This window comes from Petromyzon marinus (assembly GCF_048934315.1).
Source record: "Petromyzon marinus isolate PM22_M1 ecotype Great Lakes invasive population chromosome 76 unlocalized genomic scaffold, UKy_Petmar_22M1.pri1.0 chr76_unloc.3, whole genome shotgun sequence".
In the NCBI taxonomy this organism is placed as follows: Eukaryota; Metazoa; Chordata; class Hyperoartia; order Petromyzontiformes; family Petromyzontidae; genus Petromyzon; species Petromyzon marinus.
This window is the reverse complement of record NW_027422620.1, coordinates 729,202-745,139: the sequence shown is the minus strand read 5'-3', so window position 1 is coordinate 745,139 and position 15,938 is coordinate 729,202. Positions and strand designations below refer to the sequence as shown.

Below are 15,938 nucleotides of genomic sequence, written 5' to 3'. Positions count from 1 at the left end.
ACGCCCGGCCGCCTTTGTCTCCCCCCAGTGGCGATGTTTACTGCACACCGCACCAGGTGCTCATTTGAGGCTGAGTCGACCTAGGGGGGAGGCCCAGGACCGGTTCAGAGAATCGTCACCGCTGGTGTTAGCCGTGAGCGGGAATCGAACTCGGGTCGCCGGGTGCTGTTAGCGGAGCAGCGGCACCCACGGAGGCCGGCACGGCACGGCACGGCACGGCACGGCACGGCACGGCACGGCACGGCACGGCACGGCACGGCACGGCACGGCACGGCACGGCACGGCACGGCACGGCCTCCTTGGTCTCCTCCACCCCCCCGTGGCGATGTTTTACATCTCACAGCCACACGAGGTCACTCATTTGAGGCTGTGGTGCACCACCACAACCACCACTACCACAACCACCACCACTACCACAATCACCACCACTACCACCACCACTACCACCACCACTACTATCACCACTACCACCACTACCATAACCACCACCACTACCACCACCACTACCACAATCACCACCACTACCACCACCACCACTACCATAACCACCACCACTATCACCACTACCACCACCACTACCATAACCACCACCACTACCACCACTATCACCACTACTACCACTACCACCACTACCATAACCACCACCACTATCACCACCACTATCACCACTACTACCACCACTACCACCACTACCACCACTTCCACTACCACCACTACTACCACCACCACTATCACCACCACCACTACCACCACTACTACCACTACCACCACCACTACCACCACCACTACCACCACTAACACTCCCACCACTACCACCACTCCCACCACCACTACCACCACTACTACCACTACCACCACCACTACCACCACCACTACTACCACGACTACCACCACCACCACTACCACCACTACCACCACTCCCACCACTACCACCACCACTACCACCACTCCAACCACCACCACTACCACCACCACCACTACCACCACCACTACCACCACTCCAACCACCACCACTACCACCACCACCACTACCACCATCACTACCACTACCACCACTACTACCACCACCACCACTACCACCACCACCACTACCACCACCACTACCACCACTCCAACCATCACCACTACCACCACCACTACCACCACCACCACTACCACCACCACTACCACCACTCCAACCATCACCACCACCACCACCACTACCACCACCACTACCACCACTCCCACCACCACCACTACCACCACCACTACCACCACTCCCACCACCACCACTACCACTACTCCAACCACCACCACTACCACCACCACCACCACTACCACCACTACTACCACCACCACCACCACTACCACCACCACTACTACCACCACCACTACCACCACTACTACCACCACCACTACCACCACCACCACTACCACCACCACTACCACCACCACTACTACTACCACTACCACCACCACTATCACCACCACCACTACCACCACTCCAACCACCACCACTACCACCACCACCACCACCGCCACTACCACCACTCCAACCACCACCACTACCACCACCACCACCACCGCCCTGACCCACAGGTGGACCTGCAGCGCTTTGTGTTGAGCGGCCTGAGCGGCACGGTGGTGGGTCGGGCCCCGGGCTCCGTGGCCGGCCAGCAGCTCGTGGTGCAGGCCTGCAGCGACTGCCGCTTCTTCATCCTCGACCACTCGGCCACCGTCACGGTGGACGACTGCGTGCGCTGCCGCCTCGTGCTGGGCCCCGTCAAGGGCAGCGTCTTCCTACGGGACTGCGAGGACTGCGAGGTGACGGGCAGCCACCACCTCCATCACCACCACAACCACCGCCACAACCACCATCACCACCACCACAACCACCACAACCACCATCACCACTACCACCACCATCACCACCACCACCACAACCACCTCCACCACTACCACCACTACCACCACTACCACCTCCATCACCTCCACCACCACCATCCATCACCACCACCACTACCACCATCACCACCACCTCCACCACCACCACCATCACCACCACCACCACCGTCACCACCACCTCCACAACCACCACTACCACCACTACCACCACTACCACCTCCATCACCTCCACCACCACCACCTCCACCACCACCACCACCATCACCACCACCACCACCGTCACCACCACCTCCACAACCACCACTACCACCACTACCACCACTACCACCACTACCACCTCCATCACCTCCACCACCACCATCCATCACCACCACCACTACCACCATCACCACCACAACCACCACCACCTCCACCACTACCACTACCACCATCACCACCACAACCACCATCACCACCACAACCACCATCACCACCATCACCACCATCACCACCACCACCATCACCACCACCATCACCACCACCTCCACAACCACCACAACCACCATCACCACTACCTCCACAACCACCACAACCACCACAACCACCATCACCACCACCACCATCACCACCACCACCTCCACAACCACCACAACCACCATCACCACCACCACCTCCACAACCACCACAACCACCACCACCACCACCACAACCACCACAACCACCACAACCACACAAAGACTGTCGGGGCAAGTGCCGCTTGTAGCGAGGAGCGGCAGCTGTGAAGGCTGCCGGAACCGTGGCACACGAGGGGGTGGGTGGCCAGCACCGCGCCCGGCCGCCTTTGTCTCCCCGAGTGGCGATGTTTACACACCGCACCAGGTACTCATTTGAGGCTGAGTCGACCTAGGGGAGACCCGGGACCGGTTCAGATAATCGCCAGCGGTGTTGAGCGTGAGCAGGAATCGAACCTGGGTTGCCAGCTTCATGGCGCAGCGTAGCGCTAACCACTACACCACCATTACCACCACCACCACCACCCTCGCACACGCACACATACACACACACACATACACACACACATACACATACATATATACACACACACATACACACACACATACACACACACATATACACATATATACATACACACACACATACACACACACATACACCCACACACATATATACATACACACACACATACACACATACACACAAACAAAGATCCCCCATATAGCCTTAACAGACTGTAGGGGCAAGTGCTGTTAACGAGCACCTATGAAGGCCGGAACGGTTCACGAGGGGGTGGGTGGCCAGCACCACGCCCGACCGCCTTTGTCTCCCTAGTGGCAATGTTTACACACCGCACCAGGTACTCATTTGAGGCTGAGTCGACCTAGGGGAGGCCCGGGACCGGTTCAGATAATCGTCACTGGTGTTGGCCGTGAGCGGGAATTGAACCCGGGTCGCCAGGTTCATAGCGCAGTGTAGCGCTAACCGCTACACTATCTGTACCATATGGAGATTCCCCCGGTACAGCTATTGAAGGCTTCACGAACTACGTGGTCAAAATAGATGTTAAATAATGTGGGAGCCAGAGGACAACCCTGTCGCACCCCAAGGTGTACAGGGAATGGCTCTGACTCCCGGCCACGTAGTTTTACCCGGGCCCGCTCACCATCATGAAGGTCCTTAATGATCGTGAGCAGAGGGTCAGGGACTCCAAAAGCACGAAGAACAACCCAGAGCCCAGGCCTACTGATGGTATCATAGGCCTTGACCAGGTCAATAAAGCAGAGATGTAGATCTTGTGGGAATTCCCTACACCTCTGCTGTAGCAGACGGACAGAAAATATGGCATCTGTGCAGGACCGCCCTTTCCTGAAACCGCATTGGGGCTCCGCAAGCCTCTCCTCAGCGTGCCTGGCAAGGCGATGTTGAATAATCCTTGCCAGGACCTTTCCCGGCACACTGAGGAGTGAGATGCCCCTGTAGTTGTTACAGTCTGTGCGGTCCCCCTTCTTACATACACACACATATACAGCCCGTGTCTGACCGCTAATCCTCGTGTCTCCCCGTGTCTCCCCGTGTCTCACCGCTCCTCCCCGTGTCTCACTACTCCCCCCCCGTGTCTCCCCGTGTCTCACTAAACCTCCCCGTGTCTCCCCGTGTCTCACCGTGTCTCCCCGTGTCTCACCGCTCCTCCCCGTGTCTCCCCGTGTCTCACCGTGTCTCCCCGTGTCTCTCCCCCGTGTCTCCCCGTGTGTCCCCGTGTCTCCCCGTGTCTCACTGCTCCTGCCCGTGTCTCACTACTCCTCCCCGTGTCTCCCCGTGTCTCTCCCCGTGTCTCCCCGTGTCTCACTGCTCCTCCCTGCGTCTCCCCGTGTCTCCCTGTGTCTCCCCGTGTCTCCCCCTGTCTCCCCGTGTCTCACCGCTCCTCCCCGTGTGTCCCCGTGTCTCCCCGTGTGTCCCCGTGTCTCACTGCTCCTGCCCGTGTCTCTCCCCCGTGTCTCCCCGTGTCTCCCCGTGTCTCCCCGTGTCTCACTACACCTCCCCGTGTCTCCCCATGTCTCCCCGTGTGTCCCCGTGTCTCCCCGTGTCTCACTGCTCCTGCCCGTGTCTCTCCCCCGTGTGGGTGCAAGGTGCTGGTGGCGTGCCAGCAGTTCCGGACGCGCGACTGTCGTGGCCTGAACATCTCCTTGTGCTGCTCCACACAGCCTGTCATCGAAGCCTCCACCGCCCTCAAGTTCGCCTGCTACCAGTTCTACTACCCGGAGCTCGCCTCCCAGTTCCGGGTGAAGTATGGCTGCCGTGGGGGGGAGGAGGGGGGGAGTGAGACACGGGGAGGTGTAGTGAGACACGGAGAGACACGGGGAGACACGGGGAGACACAGGGAGGTGTAATGAGACACAGGGAGACACGGCGAGACACGGGGAGGTGTAGTGAGACACGGGGAGGTGTAGTGAGACACGGGGAAGTGTAGTGAGACACGGAGAGACACGGGGAGACACGGGGAGGTGTAATGAGACACGGGGAGACACGGGGAGACACGGGGAGGTGTAATGAGACACGGGGAGACACGGGGAGACACGGGGAGACACGGGGAGGTGTAATGAGACACGGGGAGACACAGGGAGGTGTAATGAGACACAGGGAGACACGTGGAGACACGTGGAGACACGGGGAGACACGGGGAGACACGGGGAGGTGTAATGAGACACGGGGAGACACAGGGAGGTGTAATGAGACACAGGGAGACACGTGGAGACACGTGGAGACACGGGGAGACACGGGGAGACACGGGGAGGTGTCGTGAGACACGGGGAGACACAGGAGACAGGGGGAGGTGTTGTGAGACACGGGGAGACACGGGGAGACACGGGGAGGTGTAGTGAGACACGGAGAGACACGGGGAGACACGGGGAGGTGTCGTGAGACACGGGGAAGTGTAGTGAGACACGGGGAGACACGGGGAGACACGGGAAGGTGTCGTGAGACACGGGGAGACACGGGGAGACACGGGGAGGTGTCATGAGACACGGGGAGACACGGGGAGACATGGGGAAACACAGGGAGGTGTAATGAGACACAGGGAGACACGGGGAGGTGTTGTGAGACACGGGGAGACACGGGGAGACACAGGGAGACACAGGGAGGTGTCGTGAGACACGGGGAGACACAGGGAGGTGTAATGAGACACAGGGAGACACGGGGAGACACGGGGAGACACGGGGAGACACGGGGAGGTGTTGTGAGACACGGGGAGACACGGGGAGACACGGGGTGGTGCACCACGTGTGTGCACCACACACCGGTGTGCCGTGGCACCGGCGTGCACCACACCACACCGGTGTACGGGCGCAGGCACAAGATGCCGACTCGGCGGGGTCCTGATAGCAATCCCCTCGCCCCACTCAACCCCTCTTGAAAGTGAACCGCGCGTGACGTTTCGGGCGATGGCCCTTCGTAAGCGCGCTCACAAATTCCCGGCACACCGTGCACCGGCGCGTGCCGAAATCCGCAGGCCGTGCCGAGTCACTCCCCCAATTGTCGGACGCCGAAATAGCGAAGTTGTACTGCAGTTTATTATCAATACTAATTAGTTTATTATCAATACTAATTAGTTTATTATCATTACTAATTAGTTTATTATCAATACTAATTAGTTTATTATCATTACTAATTAGTTTATTATCAATACTAATTAGTTTATTATCATTACTAATTAGTTTATTATCATTACTAATTAGTTTATTATCATTACTAATTAGTTTATTATCATTACTAATTAGTTTATTATCAATACTAATTAGTTTATTATCAATACTAATTAGTTTATTATCAATACTAATTAGTTTATTATCATTACTAATTAGTTTATTATCAATACTAATTAGTTTATTATCATTACTAATTAGTTTATTATCATTACTAATTAGTTTATTATCATTACTAATTAGTTTATTATCAATACTAATTAGTTTATTATCATTACTAATTAGTTTATTATCATTACTAATTAGTTTATTATCATTACTAATTAGTTTATTATCAATACTAATTAGTTTATTATCAATACTAATTAGTTTATTATCATTACTAATTAGTTTATTATCAATACTAATTAGTTTATTATCATTACTAATTAGTTTATTATCATTACTAATTAGTTTATTATCATTACTAATTAGTTTATTATCATTACTAATTAGTTTATTATCATTACTAATTAGTTTATTATCAATACTAATTAGTTTATTATCAATACTAATTAGTTTATTATCAATACTAATTAGTTTATTATCATTACTAATTAGTTTATTATCAATACTAATTAGTTTATTATCATTACTAATTAGTTTATTATCATTACTAATTAGTTTATTATCAATACTAATTAGTTTATTATCAATACTAATTAGTTTATTATCATTACTAATTAGTTTATTATCATTACTAATTAGTTTATTATCAATACTAATTAGTTTATTATCATTACTAATTAGTTTATTATCAATACTAATTAGTTTATTATCAATACTAATTAGTTTATTATCATTACTAATTAGTTTATTATCAATACTAATTAGTTTATTATCATTACTAATTAGTTTATTATCAATACTAATTAGTTTATTATCATTACTAATTAGTTTATTATCAATACTAATTAGTTTATCATCAATACTAATTAGTTTATTATCATTACTAATTAGTTTATTATCATTACTAATTAGTTTATTATCAATACTAATTAGTTTATTATCAATACTAATTAGTTTATTATCATTACTAATTAGTTTATTATCATTAATAATTAGTTTATTATCAATACTAATTAGTTTATTATCATTACTAATTAGTTTATTATCATTACTAATTAGTTTATTATCAATACTAATTAGTTTATTATCAATACCAATTAGTTTATTATCAATACTAATTAGTTTATTATCATTACTAATTAGTTTATTATCATTACTAATTAGTTTATTATCATTACTAATTAGTTTATTATCATTACTAATTAGTTTATTATCAATACTAATTAGTTTATTATCAATACTAATTAGTTTATTATCATTACTAATTAGTTTATTATCAATACTAATTAGTTTATTATCATTACTAATTAGTTTATTATCAATACTAATTAGTTTATTATCATTACTAATTAGTTTATTATCAATACTAATTAGTTTATCATCAATACTAATTAGTTTATTATCATTACTAATTAGTTTATTATCATTACTAATTAGTTTATTATCAATACTAATTAGTTTATTATCAATACTAATTAGTTTATTATCAATACTAATTAGTTTATTATCAATACTAATTAGTTTATTATCATTACTAATTAGTTTATTATCAATAATAATTAGTTTATTATCAATACTAATTAGTTTATTATCATTACTAATTAGTTCATTATCATTACTAATTAGTTTATTATCATTACGAATTAGTTTATTATCATTAATAATTAGTTTATTATCAATACTAATTAGTTTATTATCATTACTAATTAGTTTATTATCATTACTAATTAGTTTATTATCATTAATAATTAGTATATTATCAATACTAATTAGTTTATTATCATTACTAATTAGTTTATTATCATTAATAATTAGTTTATTATCATTACTAATTAGTTTATTATCATTACTAATTAGTTCATTATCAATACTAATTAGTTTATTATCATTACTAATTAGTTTATTATCATTACTAATTAGTTCATTATCAATACTAATTAGTTTATTATCATTACTAATTCGTTTATTATCAATACTAATTAGTTTATTATCATTACTAATTAGTTTATTATCAATACTAATTAGTTTATTATCATTACTAATTAGTTTATTATCAATACTAATTAGTTTATTATCAATACTAATTAGTTTATTATCATTACTAATTAGTTTATTATCAATACTAATTAGTTTATTATCAATACTAATTAGTTTATTATCATTACTAATTAGTTTATTATCATTAATAATTAGTTTATTATCATTACTAATTAGTATATTATCAATACTAATTCGTTTATTATCAATACTAATTAGTTTATTATCAATACTAATTAGTTTATTATCATTACTAATTTGTTTATTATTATTACTAATTAGTTTATTATCAATACTAATTAGTTTATTATCATTACTAATTAGTTTATTATCATTACTAATTAGTTTATTATCAATACTAATTAGTTTATTATCAATACTAATTAGTTTATTATCAATACTAATTCGTTTATTATCATTACTAATTAGTTTATTATCATTACTAATTAGTTTATCATCAATACTAATTAGTTTATCATCAATACTGATTAGTTTATTATCATTACTAATTAGTTTATTATCATTACTAATTAGTTTATTATCATTACTAATTAGTTTATTATCAATACTAATTAGTTTATTATCATTACTAATTAGTTTATTATCATTACTAATTAGTTTATTATCAATACTAATTCGTTTATTATCAATACTAATTAGTTTATTATCATTACTAATTAGTTTATTATCATTACTAATTAGTTTATTATCAATACTAATTAGTTTATCATCAATACTGATTAGTTTATTATCATTACTAATTAGTTTATTATCATTACTAATTAGTTTATTATCATTACTAATTAGTTTATTATCAATACTAATTAGTTTATTATCAATACTAATTAGTTTATTATCATTACTAATTAGTTTATTATCATTACTAATTAGTTTATTATCAATACTAATTAGTTTATTATCAATACTAATTAGTTTATTATCATTACTAATTAGTTTATTATCATTACTAATTAGTTTATTATCAATACTAATTAGTATATTATCAGTACTAATTAGTTTATTATCAATACTAATTAGTTTATTATCATTACTAATTAGTTTATTATCATTAATAATTAGTTTATTATCATTACTAATTAGTTTATTATCATTACTAATTAGTTTATTATCAATACCAATTAGTTTATTATCAATACTAATTAGTTTATTATCATTACTAATTAGTTTATTATCAATACTAAATAGTTTATTATCATTACTAATTAGTTTATTATCAATACTAAATAGTTTATTATCATTACTAATTAGTTTATTATCAATACTAAATAGTTTATTATCATTACTAATTAGTTTATTATCAATACTAATTAGTTTATTATCAATACTAATTAGTTTATTATCATTACTAATTAGTTTATTATCAATACTAATTAGTTTATCATCAATACTAATTAGTTTATTATCAATACTAATTAGTTTATTATCATTACTAATTAGTTTATCATCAATACTAATTAGTTTATTATCAATACTAATTAGTTTATTATCAATACTGATTAGTTTATCATCAATACTGATTAGTTTATTATCATTACTAATTAGTTTATTATCATTACTAATTAGTTTATTATCAATACTAATTAGTTTATTATCATTACTAATTAGTTTATTATCAATACTAATTAGTTTATCATCAATACTAATTAGTTTATTATCAATACTGATTAGTTTATTATCATTACTAATTAGTTTATTATCAATACTAATTAGTTTATTATCATTACTAATTAGTTTATTATCATTACTAATTAGTTTATTATCATTACTAATTAGTTTATTATCAATACTAATTAGTTTATTATCAATACTAATTAGTTTATTATCATTACTAATTAGTTTATTATCATTACTAATTAGTTTATTATCAATACTAATTAGTTTATCATCAATACTGATTAGTTTATTATCATTACTAATTAGTTTATTATCATTACTAATTAGTTTATTATCATTACTAATTAGTTTATTATCAATACTAATTAGTTTATTATCAATACTAATTAGTTTATTATCATTACTAATTCGTTTATTATCATTACTAATTCGTTTATTATCAATACTAAATAGTTTATTATCAATACTAATTAGTTTATTATCATTACTAATTAGTTTATTATCATTACTAATTAGTTTATTATCATTACTAATTAGTTTATTATCATTACTAATTAGTTTATTATCAATACCAATTAGTTTATTATCAATACTAATTAGTTTATTATCATTACTAATTAGTTTATTATCAATACTAAATAGTTTATTATCATTACTAATTAGTTTATTATCAATACTAAATAGTTTATTATCATTACTAATTAGTTTATTATCAATACTAAATAGTTTATTATCATTACTAATTAGTTTATTATCAATACTAATTAGTTTATTATCAATACTAATTAGTTTATTATCATTACTAATTAGTTTATTATCAATACTAATTAGTTTATCATCAATACTAATTAGTTTATTATCAATACTAATTAGTTTATCATCAATACTAATTAGTTTATTATCAATACTAATTAGTTTATTATCAATACTGATTAGTTTATCATCAATACTGATTAGTTTATTATCATTACTAATTAGTTTATTATCATTACTAATTAGTTTATTATCAATACTAATTAGTTTATTATCATTACTAATTAGTTTATTATCAATACTAATTAGTTTATCATCAATACTAATTAGTTTATTATCAATACTAATTAGTTTATTATCATTACTAATTAGTTTATCATCAATACTAATTAGTTTATTATCAATACTAATTAGTTTATTATCAATACTGATTAGTTTATCATCAATACTGATTAGTTTCTTATCATTACTAATTAGTTTATTATCATTACTAATTAGTTTATTATCAATACTAATTAGTTTATTATCATTACTAATTAGTTTATTATCAATACTAATTAGTTTATCATCAATACTAATTAGTTTATTATCAATACTAATTAGTTTATTATCATTACTAATTAGTTTATCATCAATACTAATTAGTTTATTATCAATACTAATTAGTTTATTATCAATACTAATTAGTTTATTATCATTACTAATTAGTTTATTATCATTACTAATTAGTTTATTATCAATACTAATTAGTTCATTATCAATACTAATTAGTTTATTATCATTACTAATTAGTTTATTATCATTACTAATTCGTTTATTATCAATACTAATTAGTTTATTATCATTACTAATTAGTTTATTATCATTACTAATTAGTTTATTATCATTACTAATTAGTTTATTATCAATACTAATTAGTTTATTATCATTACTAATTAGTTTATTATCAATACTAATTAGTTTATTATCAATACTAATTAGTTTATCATCAATACTAATTAGTTTATTATCAATACTAATTAGTTTATTATCAATACTAATTAGTTTATTATCATTACTAATTAGTTTATTATCATTACTAATTAGTTTATTATCATTACTAATTAGTTTATTATTACTAATTAGTTTATTATCAATACTGATTAGTTTAGTATCATTACTAATTAGTTTAGTATCATTACTAATTAGTTTATTATCAATACTAATTAGTTTATTATCATTACTAATTAGTTTATTATCAATACTAATTAGTTTATTATCAATACTAATTAGTTTATTATCATTACTAATTAGTTTAGTATCATTACTAATTAGTTTATTATCAATACTAATTAGTTAATTATCATTACTAATTAGTTTATTATCATTACTAATTAGTTTATTATCAATACTAATTAGTTTATTATCATTACTAATTAGTTTATTATCAATACTAATTAGTTTATCAATACTAATTAGTTTATTATCATTACTAATTAGTTTATTATCATTACTAATTAGTTTATTATCAATACTAATTAGTTTATCATCAATACTAATTAGTTTATTATCAATACTAATTAGTTTATTATCAATACTAATTAGTTTATTATCATTACTAATTAGTTTATTATCAATACCAATTAGTTTATTATCATTACCAATTAGTTTATTATCAATACTAATTAGTTTATTATAAATACTAATTAGTTTATTATCAATACTAATTAGTTTATTATCATTACTAATTAGTTTATTATCAATACTAATTAGTTTATTATCATTACTAATTAGTTTATTATCATTACTAATTAGTTTATTATCAATACTAATTAGTTTATTATCATTACTAATTAGTTTATTATCATTACTAATTAGTTTATTATCAATACTAATTAGTTTATCATCAATACTGATTAGTTTATCATCATTACTAATTAGTTTATTATCATTACTAATTAGTTTATTATCAATACTAATTAGTTTATTATCAATACTAATTAGTTTATTATCATTACTAATTCGTTTATTATCATTACTAATTCGTTTATTATCATTACTAATTAGTTTATTATCAATACTAAATAGTTTATTATCAATACTAATTAGTTTATTATCATTACTAATTAGTTTATTATCATTACTAATTAGTTTATTATCATTACTAATTAGTTTATTATCATTACTAATTAGTTTATTATCATTACTAATTAGTTTATTATCAATACCAATTAGTTTATTATCAATACCAATTAGTTTATTATCATTACTAATTAGTTTATTATCAATACTAAATAGTTTATTATCATTACTAATTAGTTTATTATCAATACTAAATAGTTTATTATCATTACTAATTAGTTTATTATCAATACTAAATAGTTTATTATCATTACTAATTAGTTTATTATCAATACTAATTAGTTTATTATCAATACTAATTAGTTTATTATCATTACTAATTAGTTTATTATCAATACTAATTAGTTTATCATCAATACTAATTAGTTTATTATCAATACTAATTAGTTTATTATCATTACTAATTAGTTTATCATCAATACTAATTAGTTTATTATCAATACTAATTAGTTTATTATCAATACTGATTAGTTTATCATCAATACTGATTAGTTTATTATCATTACTAATTAGTTTATTATCATTACTAATTAGTTTATTATCAATACTAATTAGTTTATTATCATTACTAATTAGTTTATTATCAATACTAATTAGTTTATCATCAATACTAATTAGTTTATTATCAATACTAATTAGTTTATTATCATTACTAATTAGTTTATCATCAATACTAATTAGTTTATTATCAATACTAATTAGTTTATTATCAATACTAATTAGTTTATTATCAATACTAATTAGTTTATTATCAATACTAATTAGTTTATTATCATTACTAATTAGTTTATTATCAATACTAATTAGTTTATTATCAATACCAATTAGTTTATTATCAATACTAATTAGTTTATTATAAATACTAATTAGTTTATTATCAATACTAATTAGTTTATTATCATTACTAATTAGTTTATTATCATTACTAATTAGTTTATTATCAATACTGATTAGTTTATTATCATTACTAATTAGTTTATCATCAATACTAATTAGTTTATTATCAATACTAATTAGTTTATTATCAATACTAATTAGTTTATTATCAATACTAATTAGTTTATTATCAATACTAATTAGTTTATTATCATTACTAATTAGTTTATTATCATTACTAATTAGTTTATTATCAATACTAATTAGTTTATTATCATTACTAATTAGTTTATTATCAATACTAATTAGTTTATTATCATTACTAATTAGTTTATTATCATTACTAATTAGTTTATTATCAATACTAATTAGTATATTATCAATACTAATTAGTTTATTATCATTACTAATTAGTTTATTATTATCATTACTAATTAGTTTATTATCATTACTAATTAGTTTATTATTATCATTACTAATTAGTTTATTATCAATACTAATTAGTTTATTATCAATACTAATGAGTTTATTATCAATACTAATTAGTTTATTATCAATACTAATTAGTTTATCATCAATACTAATGAGTTTATTATCATTACTAATTAGTTTATTATCAATACTAATTAGTTTATTATCAATACTGATTAGTTTATCATCAATACTGATTAGTCCGTCGTTTGTGCCGCGCAGGACGCCGAGCTGAGCATCTTCAACAACCAGTGGAGCGGCGTTCACGACTTCACCCCGGTGCCGGGCGAGCGAAACTTCTCCCTAACGGCGGACTCCGGCTTCGTCCGCGACCTCCTCCTCCCCACCGCCGCCACCGGCAGCACCGGCAGCACCGGCAGCACCGGCAGCACCGGCGCCGGCAAGGACCTCCCGGCGGCCTCGCCGGGCGGGCTCGCTGGGGTTGAGGCGGTGGAGTCGGGCCAGTGGGCGGCCGAGCAGTGGAGCGCCGTGCTGCGGGTGAGGGTCTCGGCGACGCGCAGCGTCGTGCCGGCCACGCTGGGGGCGGCGAGGAGGAGGCACAGCGACGAGTCGGCGCTCGTCGTCTTCTTCGCAGACGACTACGCCAAGGCCAACGCTCGCAAGCTCATCGACGAGGTGTGGCGGTGGCGGTGGCCGGGGGCGGTGGCCGGGGGGGAGGATCACTCGGAGACTCACTCAGACAGAGACTCACTCAGAGACTCACAGACTCACACAGAGACTCACGCAGAGACTCACTCAGAGACTCACGCACAGACTCACACACACAGAGACTCACACAGAGACTCACACAGAGACTCACACAGAGACTCACTCAGAGACTCACTCACACACAGAGACTCACTCAGAGACTCACACACACAGAGACTCACACAGAGACTCACGCAGAGACTCGCGCAGAGACTCACTCAGAGACTCACTCACACACAGAGACTCACTCAGAGACTCACACACACAGAGACTCGCAGAGAGACTCACTCAGAGACTCACACAGAGACTTACACACACAGAGACTCACACAGAGACTCACACAGAGACTCACTCAGAGACTCACACAGAGACTCACACAGAGACTCACACAGAGACTCACTCAGAGACTCACGCAGAGACTCACGCAGAGAGACTCACACACAGACTCACACACACAGAGACTCACACACACAGAGACTCACACAGAGACTCACTCAGAGACTCACACAGAGACTCACTCAGAGACACACACAGAGACTCACACGGAGACTCACAGACTCACAGAGAGTCTCACACACACACAGACTCACACACACAGAGACTCACACAGAGACTCACACGGAGACTCACAGACTCACACAGAGAGACTCACACACACAGAGACTCACACAGAGACTCACACGGAGACTCACAGACTCACACAGAGACACACGTAGAGACTCACTCAGAGACTCACTCAGAGACTCACACAGAGATTCACACAGAGACTCACACAGAGACTTACACACACAGAGACTCACGCAGAGACTCACGCAGAGACTCACTCAGAGACTCACTCACACAGAGACTCACGCAGAGACTCACACACAGACTCACACACACAGAGACTCACACACACAGAGACTCACACAGAGACTCACACAGAGACTCACACACACAGAGACTCACGCAGAGACTCACGCAGAGAGACTCACACACAGACTCACACACACAGAGACTCACACACACAGAGACTCACGCAGAGACTCACGCAGAGAGTCTCACACACAGACTCACACACACAGAGACTCACACACACAGAGACTCACGCAGAGACTCATGCAGAGAGACTCACACACAGACTCACACACACAGAGACTCACACAC

The 15,938-nt window shown here is 36.3% G+C and overlaps 1 protein-coding gene across 1 annotated transcript in view; it reads left to right on the top strand.

Annotated features, from left to right (window-relative positions):
* Positions 1 to 15,938, top strand: part of RP2 (RP2 activator of ARL3 GTPase) — a 34,128-nt gene that overhangs the window by 6,690 nt on the left and 11,500 nt on the right. Inside the window, exons 2-4 of the mRNA XM_032980905.2 lie at positions 1,579 to 1,803; positions 4,509 to 4,661; positions 14,307 to 14,720. Coding sequence (XP_032836796.2) covers positions 1,579 to 1,803; positions 4,509 to 4,661; positions 14,307 to 14,720 — 792 coding nt within the window. The remainder of the gene's footprint in view (positions 1 to 1,578; positions 1,804 to 4,508; positions 4,662 to 14,306; positions 14,721 to 15,938) is intronic.